This window comes from Canis lupus, chromosome X (assembly GCF_003254725.2).
Source record: "Canis lupus dingo isolate Sandy chromosome X, ASM325472v2, whole genome shotgun sequence".
In the NCBI taxonomy this organism is placed as follows: domain Eukaryota; kingdom Metazoa; phylum Chordata; class Mammalia; order Carnivora; family Canidae; genus Canis; species Canis lupus.
Genome location: NC_064281.1, coordinates 31,211,091 through 31,226,006, shown reverse-complemented (window position 1 = coordinate 31,226,006; position 14,916 = coordinate 31,211,091). Strand labels below are relative to the sequence as shown.

At 36.5% G+C, this 14,916-nt stretch overlaps 1 protein-coding gene across 5 annotated transcripts in view; it reads right to left on the bottom strand.

Annotated features, from left to right (window-relative positions):
• The window catches only part of CFAP47 (cilia and flagella associated protein 47), a 509,395-nt gene that overhangs the window by 182,590 nt on the left and 311,889 nt on the right, over window positions 1-14,916 (bottom strand). For all 5 annotated transcript variants that reach the window (XR_003133488.3, XR_003133486.3, XM_025439582.3 and 2 more), the window contains 4 exons: window positions 10,852-11,048; window positions 9,798-9,941; window positions 9,019-9,192; window positions 3,721-3,832 (listed from right to left, as the gene is read on the bottom strand). Coding sequence is in view for 3 of the 5 variants with exons in the window: in XM_025439582.3 (XP_025295367.3) it covers window positions 3,721-3,832; window positions 9,019-9,192; window positions 9,798-9,941; window positions 10,852-11,048 (627 nt within the window). In the remaining 2 variants the exon portion in view is untranslated. The remainder of the gene's footprint in view (window positions 1-3,720; window positions 3,833-9,018; window positions 9,193-9,797; window positions 9,942-10,851; window positions 11,049-14,916) is intronic.

The following is a 14,916-nucleotide window of genomic DNA, read 5'->3' as shown; positions in this document are numbered from 1 at the left end:
TGCCATGGGAATCTGCCCTAAGAGCAAACCTTAGCCAATGAGGGATTGGAGTTAGTGGATGATTACCACAATTTGCTTGTCCTTTGGCATGACAACATTCCCTGAAGGTTCCCAGTGAGCTTCCCCATGTCTCACCAGTAGTGTGATATCTAGCCTACTTTGTGTTGACGTTGTCCTTATAGCATCTTACCTTCCCATTCCCTCAGAGTGCTTCCTGTGATCAACTCTCATCTAAGCCACTTGCAATTAAACTCTTTTCTCAAGGTCTGCTTTTAAGACAAGAAGCACAAATATTGAGAACTGATAAACTAGAACATTACCAAAGGCTTTTAAAGGATCTCTCAGATCCAACTGCCCTCTCTTGTCCCTCCTATCTGTTTTGTAGTTTACCTTTAGATTTTTCTTTCTAAAACTCTGTTGACTTATGCCCCTCAGACATCCTCAATGGCTCCCACTGTAGTAAGAAGTAAAACAAAATTCTGTCCGCCAAAGTCTGTCTGTATTTGTAACTGCATGTAAGCTGGCATTTTCCTACCACACACACTACAGACACACTTTTCTACTCATTACTGACATGAAGTATCTTCTCTGTGTTTTCAATAAGGTTGTTTCCTCTGCTGTAATGCCCTCTCCACCATATTGGCTAAGAAATCCCAGCTTATCCTTTTTTTTTCCAGCTTATCCTTTGAAGTCCAAATCAAACCCATTATCCCCTAAAAAGACTTCTCATATCCCCAGTGTTAGGGTTAATATTTCCTGCTACTATGCTCTCCAGTCCCATGTTTTAAGCTTTTGGTATATCAGAGTGTACCTCGTACTGAGATGATTTATGGATATATATTTCCACCAACAGATATGAATTCCTAGGAGGCAGGAGCCATGCTACTCATCTTTGTACCCATGGCTAATATTTGATATAATTAACAAACTTATATTCTAGTCTGGCCAATGAGAAAGGACACCAAATCAAAGTCCTGGGGCACCTCAATGAGTCATATTTTAACCCTTTAGTTGCTGCTGGCTTGCTGGGAAGTCTTGAGGCGCCTGAGGGAGGGGCTGTGGTGGCTATCATGGCAAGGGTTTTCTTATAGTGGAGCTGAATTAATGGAGTATTTGCCAATACATAAGGAAAAGCATCTGTTATAATATTTTAACAAACAGATCATAATTGGTTGGATGTCAGCTTTGTTCACAACTACTATACTTATAGAGGCTTCCCAAGTTATAGGCCTTTTGTAAATAATTGTTATATCATTAAGAACAAACTGAAAAGGAACACAAATTTTTTTAAAAGACTGCTGATACATACATGCACATGGATACATTTCTTTAACCAGTACAAATAGGAATATTCTCATATACATATGAAAATTTTATAGTCTGGTTTTTTAATCATGTTAGATTAACAGCTGTTCAGAAACAACTACATTTACACTGCTTCAAATATTGTAGACGTTTTCTAACAATAATATCAATAAAAATAGACTTGCCCTTCTTTCCAGGCTCACCTTCTCCAAATCATATCAACATTAATTCCCCTCTAAGGGACTGCCCTGGAAAGAGCAATCATGATAGTGTCTTGCAAATATTTTTCAAAATTATGAAGCCAGCAAAGCCTCTTGTGTAGCCAGCAACATTTACTAATTCATCCTCAACAGTATACCTGGAGTTGCCTTTAACTCTGCTAAATTCCTTCTAAAGTCCTTCAAACCAGCATATGAAATGAGTCCATATCTGTTCAGTGAAAATATGTACTGAAATTTTATGGTCTCAGAAAGGCTGCCAAAACTAACAAAAATGACTATACAAAGGAAATACATGTTAAATATGATTACTTAACTATTCTTAGCTCCATTTCCATAACTTTGAGAGTCTGATTCACAGGTAAGGGGTTTTGTTTCTGTAAGGGAGTCATAAATATTTCTAATACAACAATGTTGTGCAGTGAGGTTCCTCAAATTCCTTCTCATACATAGCAGAACTCTTTGCCTTTTGTAGAACAGGAAACTGAGATTTCATATGTTTATCAAAAATAATGGCAAATCTGAATGATTTACTGTCCTTTACAAAAGACTAGTTACCATGCCAAAACTAAGGGAAATCCACCAGATTTGTCATTTGATTATTAAAATGAGAAGTGAAATTTATATTTCACTGTCATTTGTTTATTAAAATGAGAAGTGAAATTTATATTTCTTAAAATCAATTCACATCTTCTGAATTGGGACACTTGGGTGGCTCAGCAGTTGGGCATCTGCCTGAGGCTCAGGGTGAGATCCCGGGTCAGGGGATCAAGTCCCACATCAGGCTCCCTGTGAGGATCCTGCTTCTCCCTCTTTGTCTCTGCCTCTTTCTCTGTGTTTCTCATGAATAAATAAAACATTTTCAAAAAATCTTCTGAATTACATAAAAAATGACATAATGTGCTACTTTATTGAAATGCTAGGAATAGGTTCACTGTAGCTCAAAATCTGCCTATCACACGAATTATTAATTGGTTTTGAAAAGCCAAATGTCTGAAAAATGATGAGAAGATTTTGGAAGATGCTAGTAACTATGACTGGTGATATGTGAGTTCAAGCCTGCTAGGAGACAGTGGGGGTGGGCAAGTTGGCTCTTGCTGTACAGTACATTGTTACTGAGGTATTGAATGGATCACTATGTTTGCCATTCTGAAGTTTCCCTTCTGCTTATTAATAGCATTGGCTATTAATATGCTTGTGTATAGACCCTTCTACGCTAAGTATGAACCCTCTCCTAAAACATTCTTTGTTGAGGCAAACAGGGTTGAGACACTAGTTTTCCATGTAGCACAAGATTGCTACTAGGTGTATACTAACCACACTGCTTCTTTTTTTTTAAGATTTTATTTATTTATTAATGAGAGATAGATAGATAGAGGTGGGGGGCAGAAACACAGGCAGAGGGAGAAGCAGGTTCCACGCAGGGAGCCTGACGTGGGACTCGATCCTGGGTCTCCACTGAGCTGAAGGCGGGGCTAAACCACTGAGCCACCCGGGCTGCCTCACACTTCTAAATTATATCCATTTACCTACATTATAATGATTTCCTCAGAAGGATCCAACAGGGCATTTGATTCTCTCCCGAAGAAGACAACTTATTCCTTTGATAAATCATAGTCCCTTAGTTCTTCTCTATTACTCTTCTACACTTCTCAAGTACCTTCCCTTCAAAAGTTTATAGAAACACCCCTCAGCACTATTCCCATGCAGGCAATTCAGTTCTGGGACCATCAGGGCAATTTTTATAAATGAATACTTTATTAGAGACAAGGAAGGAAACTTCACACACTAAAGACTGTAACCTATTTTTTCATGTATCAATTCAGTGCATATGCTTGTTTTTACACTACCTATTCCCATAAACAGACATTCTCATGAGATGTTGTCTGGCTCATAAATTGGTATAAGTATTTTAAAGTATTTACCACAATTTTAAGTGTAAATACCCTTAACTAGATATTTCTACTTCTAGAAATTTGTCCAACACATCCGTTCAAATAAATGGCCAAGAATGTATAGCACTAGACATAAAATGTATGTCCCAAAGTTCAGATTATTCAGAAAGCTAATGACCAAAGTAGAAAACTAAATGTCCCTCTGAGTCATTTATTAGAAAGGGAAAATGTAAGCTATATTTTTAAATTCCTTCTCATTGTGTATCTATCCTAGAATAATATTTCACTAATGGTTTTGTTACCTGTGAATACACCACGTTTCCAAGGGGATACATGGAGAATATATGGAACTGCATTATCAGGGTCTATGGTGATGTTTGGATTTCCCCACACTATTGGAAGATCTGAAGTTACCTAGAAAAGAGATTTCAAAGAATTACATAATGCCAATATTTACATGAAATTTATGTAACAAGTTAAAGCATAGAAAAAAATGAAAATGTAAATACTTCCATTAAAACTGTTCACCTTAAAAAAATAAAAAAAATAATAAAACTGTTCACCTTTAAATGAAAAGCAAACCAGAAAAACACTATATACAGTAAAAGAAAGATCAGAGGAGAAACTTCTGAAAAAATAGGACAAAAAATGATTCTTATGAAAAGAACAATGCTTATTTTCTGTTGCTACTTGTAACAAGATCACTGATGCTTAGATATCCTGAATATCTTTTATAGGCCATGCATAATTTTCTTTATGCATTTCGATGTACAAAAGATGAACCATTTCAATGCATTCTACATCAATATTAATACAGCAAATAAAGTATATTTAAGAAGCATTCGACCATAACTCTGATTGAATCCAACTTTCAGGTCACTGAATGGTACATTTTACTACCCCCCACTGTCTAGGAAAACACTAATCTACTTTGGGTCTACAGACTTGCCTCTTCTGAACAATTTGTAGGAAAGAAATCATAACATGTGGTCATTTGTGACTAGCTTTTTTTTTCACTTAGCATCATGTTTTCAAGGTTCATCTGTATTGTGGTATATATCAGTACATCATTTCTTTTCATGATACTAAATTGTCACGATATGCCACATTTTGTGTATCCATGTATAAGCTGATGGTAATTTGGGTTGTTTCCACTTTGGTCTATTATGAAAAATATTGCTATAAAAACATGTGTGAGCTTTGAAGTGGACATAGATGTTCATTTCTTATGGATGTGTATGTATCTAGGAGTGGAACTACTGGAGCAGATGGTAACTCAATGTTTAACCTTTAAAGTTACTGCTTTCCAAATCTGTGTTTCAAAGTGACTGTACTATTTTCTTTTCTACCAACAAGGCATAATGGCTCCTATTTCTCTACATCTTCCCTCCAAGTTTTTACTGTCATTTTGCTTATAGCCATCCTAGTTAAGTGTGAAGTGGTATCTGATTGTGATTCTGATTTGCATTTTTCTAATGGCTAATATGCTGAGTATCTTTTCACGTGCTTATTGATCATGTGCATATCCTTGCTGGGGAACTGACTACTCAAAGTCTGTACGTTTTGGGGGTGCCTGATAGCTCGGTGGGTTAAGCATCTGACTCTTGATTTTGGTCCCCCAAGTTTTTCTTGAGTAAACACTCTTCAGATTGTTCTAAGTTTTTGTTTAATTCAAGGTCTGAAAATGTTCACATTGACAGTTTTTTGCCAGGGTTTTATTGCTTTTGAGGAGGAACAGATGTATGCAACTCCTTGCTCTACCATTCTGGAAGTCCCATATCTGCTGTTTTCCATATTGCATAACTATTTTCTACTACTTGATCACTTGGATAAAATGCCACAGCATTTTACCTGTGTCTCAATTGTGTTCTCTGATTTTTTATTTTCTCTTTCATATTAAGGAAGTCTCAACCTGCTACTGAAAACTATTCTTGCAGCAGTAAGATGAAATATAACTTAAAAGGCTATTTAAAAAGGTATAAAAATGACTACTAGCTGGGGCGCCTGGGTAGCTCAGCCGGTTAAGTATTGGACACTTGATTTCAGCTCAGTCATGATCTTGGGGTCATGAGATCAACCTCCGTGTTGGGCTCTGTGCTGGGCGTGCAGCCTTCTTAAGATTCTCTCTCTCTTCCTATTCTCTCACACTTTCTCTTTCTCTCTAAAAAAACCAACCAAACAAAAAAAAAAACCCCAAACCAAAACCCTACAGCAATGAAAAATAGAATAAAGATATGAAAAGAATATACTGAGTTTGCGTTGTTAGCAGACTGTCAAAGTGCAGGTGCACAGCAAGCAGTTGAGAATGAGGGACAGAGATAACACATATGTCTTGAGTAAAAGTGTAGATTTGGTATTTGTACTTTGATGACAGTTTAGAGCCAAGAAATTGCCAGGTGAGATGTAAAAACATAAGAATACTTTGGAAGATGGAAACTTGAAAAGACATCAGAAGGTTAGAGGAATAAAGGAACCAGATAAGTAATAATCAAGAAATGGCAGGGAAATGAAGAATACAGAATGATATAAAATAAAAGGTGGAGAGTATTAAGAAGGCAGATTGACACTGTCAAACACTACATGAGTTTTGAGGCAGATCTGTTGGCAGAAAAAGTGATTTTTATTTTCTTCTTTTTTTTTTAAGATTTTATTTATTTACTTGAGAGAGAGCAAAAGAGAACACAAGCAGAGGAAAAGGGAGAAGCAGGCTCCCCACAGAGCAGGGAGCCCGATGTGGGGCTCGATCCCAGGACCTTGAGATCATGACCTGAGCCAAAGGTAGACGCTTAACCAAGTGAGCCACCCAGGTGTCCATAACTGATTTTTCTTGACCCAAAGTCCAGAGCGATTTCTGTGGCAGCAGTTTCTTTCTTTTTTTTTTTTTTTTTTCCTGTGGCAGCAGTTTCATAGCACAGCTGTGAAAAACAATAGAGCTATAAATTATCCACCACAAATTAAGAAGTGATCATGTAATCACCACTTTTTTAAAAAGTTTAGCAATCGTGGACAATAAAGATGATAATAGTTGAAGGATAAGTAACATACAGACATGTTTTCTCTGATAATGGAAACATTTGAGAATATTCATAGTAAGGGAAATAATCCCACAAAGAGGAAGATACTGAAAGAGACAGAAAGAGCAGAGGATAAGAATGTGAATCAGTCTTTTAAAATATTTTATTTATTTATTCATGAGAGACACAGAGAGAGAGAGGCAGAGACACAGGCAGAGGGAGAAGCAGGCTCCATGCAGGGAGCCCAATGTGGGACTCGATTCTGGGACTCCAGGATCACACTCTGGGCTGAAGGCAGATGCTCAACCCCTGAGCCACCCAGGCGTCCCTGTGAATCAGTCTTGAGTGCACTGAGGTCAACTTCATTTCACTGAAGGAATGAAGATGGAGAATCAAAAGCACTTTAGTGGTACCAAAGAGTATGATGAAAGCTGGAAGTATAAAGCAACGATTCTCAGCCCAGCCTTTCTCCTTGTTGCTACCTCAGTTGTTCCTCAAGAGAATTTCTATTGAAATACAAGCAATAAACTTGTATTATGTACTAAATTATGGGGCAGCCTGGGTGGCTCAGCGGTTTAGCGCCGCCTTCAGTCCAGGGCATGATCCTGGAGACCTGGAATTGAGTCCCGCTTCGGGCTCCCTGCATGGAGCCTGCTTCTTCTGCCTGTGTCTCTGCCTCTCTCTCTCTCTCTCTCTCTCTCTCTCTCTCTCTCTGTGTCTCTCATAAGTAAATAAATAAAATATTTAAAAAATTATGAATGAAATGAGAGGGCAAATTTGTAATGCTCATTATTCTGTGTTGATTAAAAACAATGGTAAATTTTAAACTGAGAAAGGCGCTACTGTGTCTTTTGACAGTATCTCTAGGAACAAATGTTTCTTAAATACATGTGTGTTCTTTCATAATTGTTGGAGCTCTTTAAATATAAAAAGTATGGAAAATCTTCCTGGAAAAACTATTATGTGATCGATACTATAATTTATGTTTAAAATGTAGATAGGAGAGGCATGCCCCTTTTCTCAGTTTATAATCTGGTGGAGAACAATAAAAAGGTAATAGCAATATGATATAGTATGTTTGATGGTGGAACAGGTAAAAAAAATGTTGTGTAAGCATATGAAAGGCATACTCCCTAATTCTATAATCCATAAATGTTAAAAGCTGTTCAAAAATTTTTTTGAAAATACTGCTGACTATCATTCTTGGAAAAGTGGCATCTAAGACTTACCCTAAAGAATTAAAAGGAGTAAAATAATCCCAGATAAATGGTAGAAAGGGAGTTGGGTAGAGATTTCTTGATGGGAACAAAAGGAAATACTGTTTACAAAGGGCTGAGTGCTGCTGGAGCCAAGAGTGGCAACAGATGAAAATGAGCAGATGAGCTTTTAAAGGACAGTGAAAGCCCATTCAGGGAGTATGGATTCGATCCCCTCGGCAAGAAGCGATACTGACAAATTTCAGCAGAGGAGTGACAAGATGAGATTTTCATTCTTAATATTCACTCCATTTGCCATCCAGTAAGGAGAGAAGAAAACCAAAGCACATATTTTTTTTCAGGATTACAAACAAAAATCAGAGCGCAAACTTGGAAAATTTCCAAACTTCTGCAGTACCCTCTGAAACCCAGGCACCTATGATGAATAGATATGTGAAGCTTCTTTCAAGGATTCTATTAGACAAACAACAATTTATTGATAAATGTGGGAGCAGGGAGTGGGAAAAATTATTTTGGGATTGGTTTGAATCAGGTGAGGGAAGCCAAATGTAAAACTTCAAAAAAAAAAAAAAAAGGATGTAAATAATTATGCACTTGTTCACATTCCAACTATTATTCACCCTGATAAATGACAAGATACACTTTTAAAACTTGGATCTACAGATTTCACATTAAAATTTTAAGAGCTGGGATGCCTGGGTGGCTCAGCGGTTGAGCAGGCTCAGGGTGAGATCCCCAGTGTCCTGGGATCGAGTCCCACATCCGGTTCCCCACAGGGAGCCTGCTTCTGTTTCTGCCTCTTTTTCTGAGTCTCTCATGAATAAATAAATTAAAAAATTTTAAGATCTGTCAAAAATATTTTGGAAAATACCTTTTATTATCATATATAATTTCTCCAGGTAAAAATACATGATTCGAATAAGTAGATTTCAATGTGCTTTATGATTATGTAGTAATACTTAGGTACAAAACTTGTTTGGGGATCCCTGGGTGGCGCAGCGGTTTAGCACCTGCCTCTGGCCCAGGGTGCGATCCTGGAAACCCGGGATCGAATCCCACGTCAGGCTCCCGGTGCATGGAGCCTGCTTCTCCCTCTGCCTATGTCTCTGCCTCTCTCTCTCTCTCTCTCTCTCTGTGTGACTATCATGAATAATAAAAAATTAAAAAAAAAAAAACTTGTTTGGTGCTATTTCTTCTTTACAATTGAAATGAAATCTAATAGCTGTTGGCCTAACAAAAAATAGAGTTTTAAACATTTCCTTATGTGACACTTCACCCAGTTATGTAAAATTAAATGTTTTTAAAATTCCGTATAATTCAATAGCCCTTCTGAAAACACTTTCATCCTTAAAAAAGAAAACAATCTTACCTTAAATGTTTGGATGGTCTTTGTATAATTGGGCACCATTATGGACTTATTTGTTATGTTCCCTACTTGACAGTTTATAGTGATGTGTTCCAAGGCCAGGGGTCTTTTTCCAATCCCTTTTATGTCAAAGACATGCTCCATACCATCTACTTCATTTTGTAGAATAAGTCTGCCCTATGAAAAATCAGCCAAATTTCAGCTCTATAGGAGTCACAGTTGGATGTCAAACAATCTCTGCTATCCTATTAACTTTGAATCTGATTAATGAAATGAGCTTTCAAGGAGGTGTCAATCACTGACTTTTCTAGTTTATGTATAAATACTTCTACTGAAAGAATAAAGATGAATATCCTGTAAAAAGCTCTATATTTCTCTTTATATTCTATAAATGAGAGAATGAGAGTTTATATAGGCATTCTCATACATAGCAATTATATGCATTTTTATGTCCTTGTCAAAGAAATATGTCTTAAGGAAATATTCTCTGAAGTACCAACTACCTTAATGAATAAAAACAAAGGAACAATGATTTTACTTTGTTAAATGTGTTATGTAAAGATAATCTAGACATAGGTACTGGCAGCCAATGGCATTGTGAATTTCAGAAATTTTATCCCTTAAGTTAAAAGATTTATTAAAGTTTGAAGCAGAGTAAATATTAAAGATCAAAGCATATAGTATATAACTTTTATGCAAAAAGGCTTATAAATTATAAATGTTAATATCATACATCAGTTTATTGACAAATTAATAGTAGGAAAAAAATAATGAGTTCATACCATAATCTCACATTCAAAAATGGGTTTGAATGTAAGAGGATATTGCACAGTTTCACCTGGTCCAACATATAAAACAGGAGGTCCATAAAACCATTCTCCTTCTATAGTAACTTGACATTTCCATTCATTCTTTGTTTTATTATTCTAAAGCATGAAAAAATATAGAGAAATATCAGAAGGGTGATATTGATGAAGCCGAATTATGTATTAATTCTTGGTATTTTTAATAAAATTATATATTGTATTTTAAATTACATTTCATAAGAATCACCTTTTGAAAGTTATGGTTGTTAAGAACAACTATCAACAATGTGAACATACAGCATAAGGATGACTATGCTTTCACTGTCATATAGGAGCATTGTCTAATAGGTTGTTCCATGGGTTATTTAATATTTAAAGAGATATTTGTTTGATTTATCAATTATTGTAAAAATTATAAAATGGTCTTAGAATTACACATTCTACTTCTAATTATGGGCAATCTATCTGGTAGATTGTTCAGATAGCAAAGCTCACACATTTCATCATTACAAATTTTTGTTCTTTGAGCAGATTTTTTTTTGTATCCTTAATAATTAAAGAAACAAAACCAATTTCTAGTCTAGAAAGTCCAACATTCCTTACAAACATATTACCTTCTTCTATGCTGTATGTCACTTTGAGAGCCAAGCTACAGTCAATAATTGTTCTCAGTAACCATGAACTCATCTTAATTGTGAAGATCACACCTGAATTTGGAGCAGATATTGGAGAGATCATAACGCTGCCTGGTGAGAGCCAGAATTCCTTTTGAGTAGGAATGTGATGATAAGTTAAGGAAGTTGAAGTTTATTTTTGAAGGAAAGAGATCCAGTAGAAGTGATTAGTGAGGTACATAACATGATAACATTTATATTGAAGAATAAAGCTCTGTCCTCAATGTGGAGAAACAAATGGCAGCAGATAATGCAATTAGAAATAGCAATCATTCAAGACGAGAGGTTTGGAGGACTTTAATTGAGACAGTGGCGATGGGAATGAAGAAAAATACCAAAAAAATGTTTGCACTTACTAGTGGAATATGCTGGGTAAGGGCTTCAAATGCTGGTGTTTCAAATTCAAATCTGGCCTCTGGATGTTCTTCATTTACCACACCTTCAATGCAATAGAGACGCACATCATATTGTGATGTCAGCAAAATTTTACAAGGGTACCGTCCAGGACTGACAGGAACAAATTGTAGAGGAACTAGAACAGATCCATCTGCAACTATTAAAAAATTTTAAAAAATATCTTGGTCATTTATGATGGCACAAATCCCAAAATTTATTTTGGAGTAAAACAATATTTAATACTAATGCATTTAATTATATTATATAATCCAGAAAAGATTAGCTTATCCTGAAATTACACATTACCAGTAAATCACTAGGGCATAACCAGCAAGTTTATCAATGACAGAATATATCCTGCATAGGTCACGGGAAGGTCTACTCCATAAAGTCACTCAGGGATCCATGTTGTGAAAGATACCACTATCTTGCAGGTGGTAGTAGGATACCTCTCTTCCTTTGTTGACAGATCAGGGAAAGAAAAGTGGCTAGAAGTTTGCTCAAGGGCTTTTCAGTGCTCAACTTAAAAGTAATACACATTACTGATGACCTTTGCACAACACAGGTTTGAACCACGCAAGTCTACTTATACATGGACTTTTTTCAATAAACACAGTACAGTGCTAGAAATGCATTTTCTCTTCCTTAGGGTTTTTTTTTAAGATTTTATTTATTTATTCATGAAAGACACACACACAGAGAGAGAGAGAGAGAGAGAGAGAGAGAGAGACAGGCAGAGGGAGAGGCAGGCTCCACACAGGGAGCCCGATGTGGGACTCCAGGATCACGCCCTGGGCTGAAGGCAAGTGCTAAACCACTGAGCCACCCAGGAATCCCCATTCCTTAGGATTTTCTTAATATTTTCTTTCCTCTAGCTTACTTTATTGTAAGAATACAGTACATAATACATATAGCATACAAGATGTGTGTTAGTCAACTGTTAATGCTATTGGTTAAAGCTTCTGGTCAATAGTAGGCTATTAGTTAAATTTTGGAGGAGTCAAAAGTTACACAGGGATTTCTGACTGTGTAAGGGATAGGTGCTCCTAACACCTATATTGTCCAAGGGCCAACTGTGCATTTAGTTGGCCAGAACCAACCACATGGCTCTATCTAACTGAATGGGGGCTGAGAATGAGACAGGTACATATATTTGGTGAGCATTATTGCTTGCCACAGTAATCAAAATAATTTGCAGCTTGACAAGCAGATGGAATAATTTTTCCTAGTTAATAACCAAGGGAAGCAGTTAGAGGAATGCCCAATTAATACTTCTCATATCACCTTGTTATACCATTAACCTTAAATCAATAGCTAATATCAATTCTTACAGTAGGCAGCTATCTATGTTGGTCTTTTCTTTCCAAGCAACACTAATTTTTTTCTGAAGGTCACCATTTTCTTATTGTCCATGAAATGAGAAAATAGTTATAAAAATCTCTCAATGCTAAAATAGAATGCAGTATAAGAGTATAATGCAAATTTCACTGCTAATGGCAAAGTGTTTAAGCAATAGATAAAAAACAAATGATTAAAAAAATGTTCAAAGTCTAATTCTATATGAGGAAGTTCTCTGAAACCAAGAAAACAAATCAAGCTTATCAACCAATAGACCAGACAAGTATTTGACATTAATTAGCTATAATTTTAATTCATTCACATTTAACACCTCAAATGTTAAAAATGCTAAACCTGTTGTCAAATACACTGAGGTTTATGCCAAGAAAACCAGTCACTTTGCAAGAACATTAATTGCTTTAAATCAATTTAAAATTAAATGGAGGATGTGTGTATATATGTGTTACATGTTAGGTGTTATATGTTATAAAGACATATTAGTTACATATTATATAGCATGGTGCATGTTGTATACTGCTATATGTCATATACACTACATATGATGGTAGTGTTATACATCATATAAAAACACACTGACAATGGACCACTTTTGAAATCTATGCTACATCTAACTGAAGTTCAAGATTATCAGCTAGTCTAAAGAGAAAACAAAGGCTGTCAGAATGTTGTTATTTTTATTCCATCTTATTCAAGTACAGATTTAATTTTAGAATAAATTTTTTTCCTGTCGAAAAGGACTCCAGGCACATTTTATCATCTGTTATTCATTGATTGTTTTCATTCTGAGACAATTATTTGAGTTGTGGCAACATCATGAGAACAAAACAGGTGAGATAAACATTCGATCCAAATTTGTTGCTTTATTAACAGAAATAAAGAAACCTCATTGTTCTCTTTCACAAACAGACTGGAATGAAAATATTTAGATTAGGTAATTTAAATAAAGTTAAACTGCTTAGAACAGGAAATTTAAGCAACTCAAGAGTAATTACTATTCTCATCAAAGATAAAGAATAACTAGCCATTTAATAGTAAACAATGATTGAAATGCACAAGTCCCAGTATAAAGCTTCTATCAAAAGCTTTAGGTTATACTCTATTTCCCTTTCCCTAAAAATATCCACTTCCTAATGATATGAGTCTGAAAGTGAAAGCCAAGGACGTTCTTAAGTGTACATTTTCCAACTCATGAAATGTTTATGAGTAAAGACCCTAAGGATTGCACAGTGCCAGCCTCTCTCCTTTACCAGTCCAAACAGGAATCCATCATAACGGAATTCACAGAAATGATCGCTTTATTTCTGAAGGTACATTGGTAAAACAATATTTGTTTCTTTTCTTAAACATCTGAAGTAATTTAATTGATTTGTGCCAGAAACATAAGTAGGAATATTATCATAAATTATCAACAAGAAGTCGCTTCTGTATTAAGCCATTCATTTTTTAAAAAAATTTTTAAAAAATTTTATTTATTTATTCATGAGAGACAGAGAGAGAGACAGAAACATAGGCAGAGGGAGAAGCAGGCTCCATGTGGGAGCCTGATGCAGGACTTGATCCTAGGACTCTGGGATCGCACCCTGAGCTGAAGGCAGATGCTCAACCACTGAGCCACCCAGGCGTCCTTGGATTAAGGCATTCAACAGTCAGTATCCACATTCCCTTAAATATAAAATGGGCAGAAGTAGAAATGATTTTGATTTTTAAAAATTTAGAAATATTACTGGCCACATTATGCTATCAAACTATCATTCTCCTGCAGGGACATGTTTTCTCAAAGTCCCATCCAATTCTGCATTGTAGCAGATGCCATTCATGTCCTGCCTGGTCCCCTTGGCGTTTAAATCCTCCATGCAGGCAAATGGCTTTATGGAAAACCAACTTTCTCTCTGAGGACTTTCTCTGAGCATAGGAGAATATTCAGTCCTCATATGTACCAGGCCAGAAGTGACAGTTAATGGTTGCATTTGTAGTCCTCAACAAATAACATATTAAATCAGTAGAAAAATAACCCAGGGTCTTTGACCTTTGGTAGGAATAATTGTGAGGTGAATTCTACATGAACTCCTAGGGATTTCCAGTGCACCTGAGCCCAAGATCTTAACAGTGGCAGCTGCTCGTTAACACTCCCTGAATTGGCTTCTCCTTGCTGTCTCTCACTTTCTCACACTTCTACCTATGGTTCTTGAGATAGCCTCTCAAACTACTTGCTCTCGAGACCTGGTTTCAGAGTTTGCTGCTGGGGATCCCCAACCAAACACACACCTTTAAGCCCAGGAAGGAGACCTTCCAGTCCAGAGCCTCAGGCTTTCTAGGGCCTCTGAGTCTCCTCAGTCATTGTCTCCTTGCACATCCAAGGAGTACATGGGCCCATTGGGACAGGCCCACATGGAACCCAGCTCCATCCATGCTCCCAGTTCATGTGTTGCCATAATTCACAATCCAAAGCATTGGATCCCATTTCCAGGGCTTGCATAGGACTTTTCTCTTTGACAGTCCTCCTGTTGGAATGCTCCTAGAATTGAAACCTAGGATGTGGCTATCAAGGGGAAGATGTAGACCAAGATTAGTTATGGGCTGAGGCATCCACAAATTTGTACATGAGATCCCTTATGGCATACACTGTTGAAGCTGAAGGAAGGGAGAAAATAGAGTGGGTCCTTGGA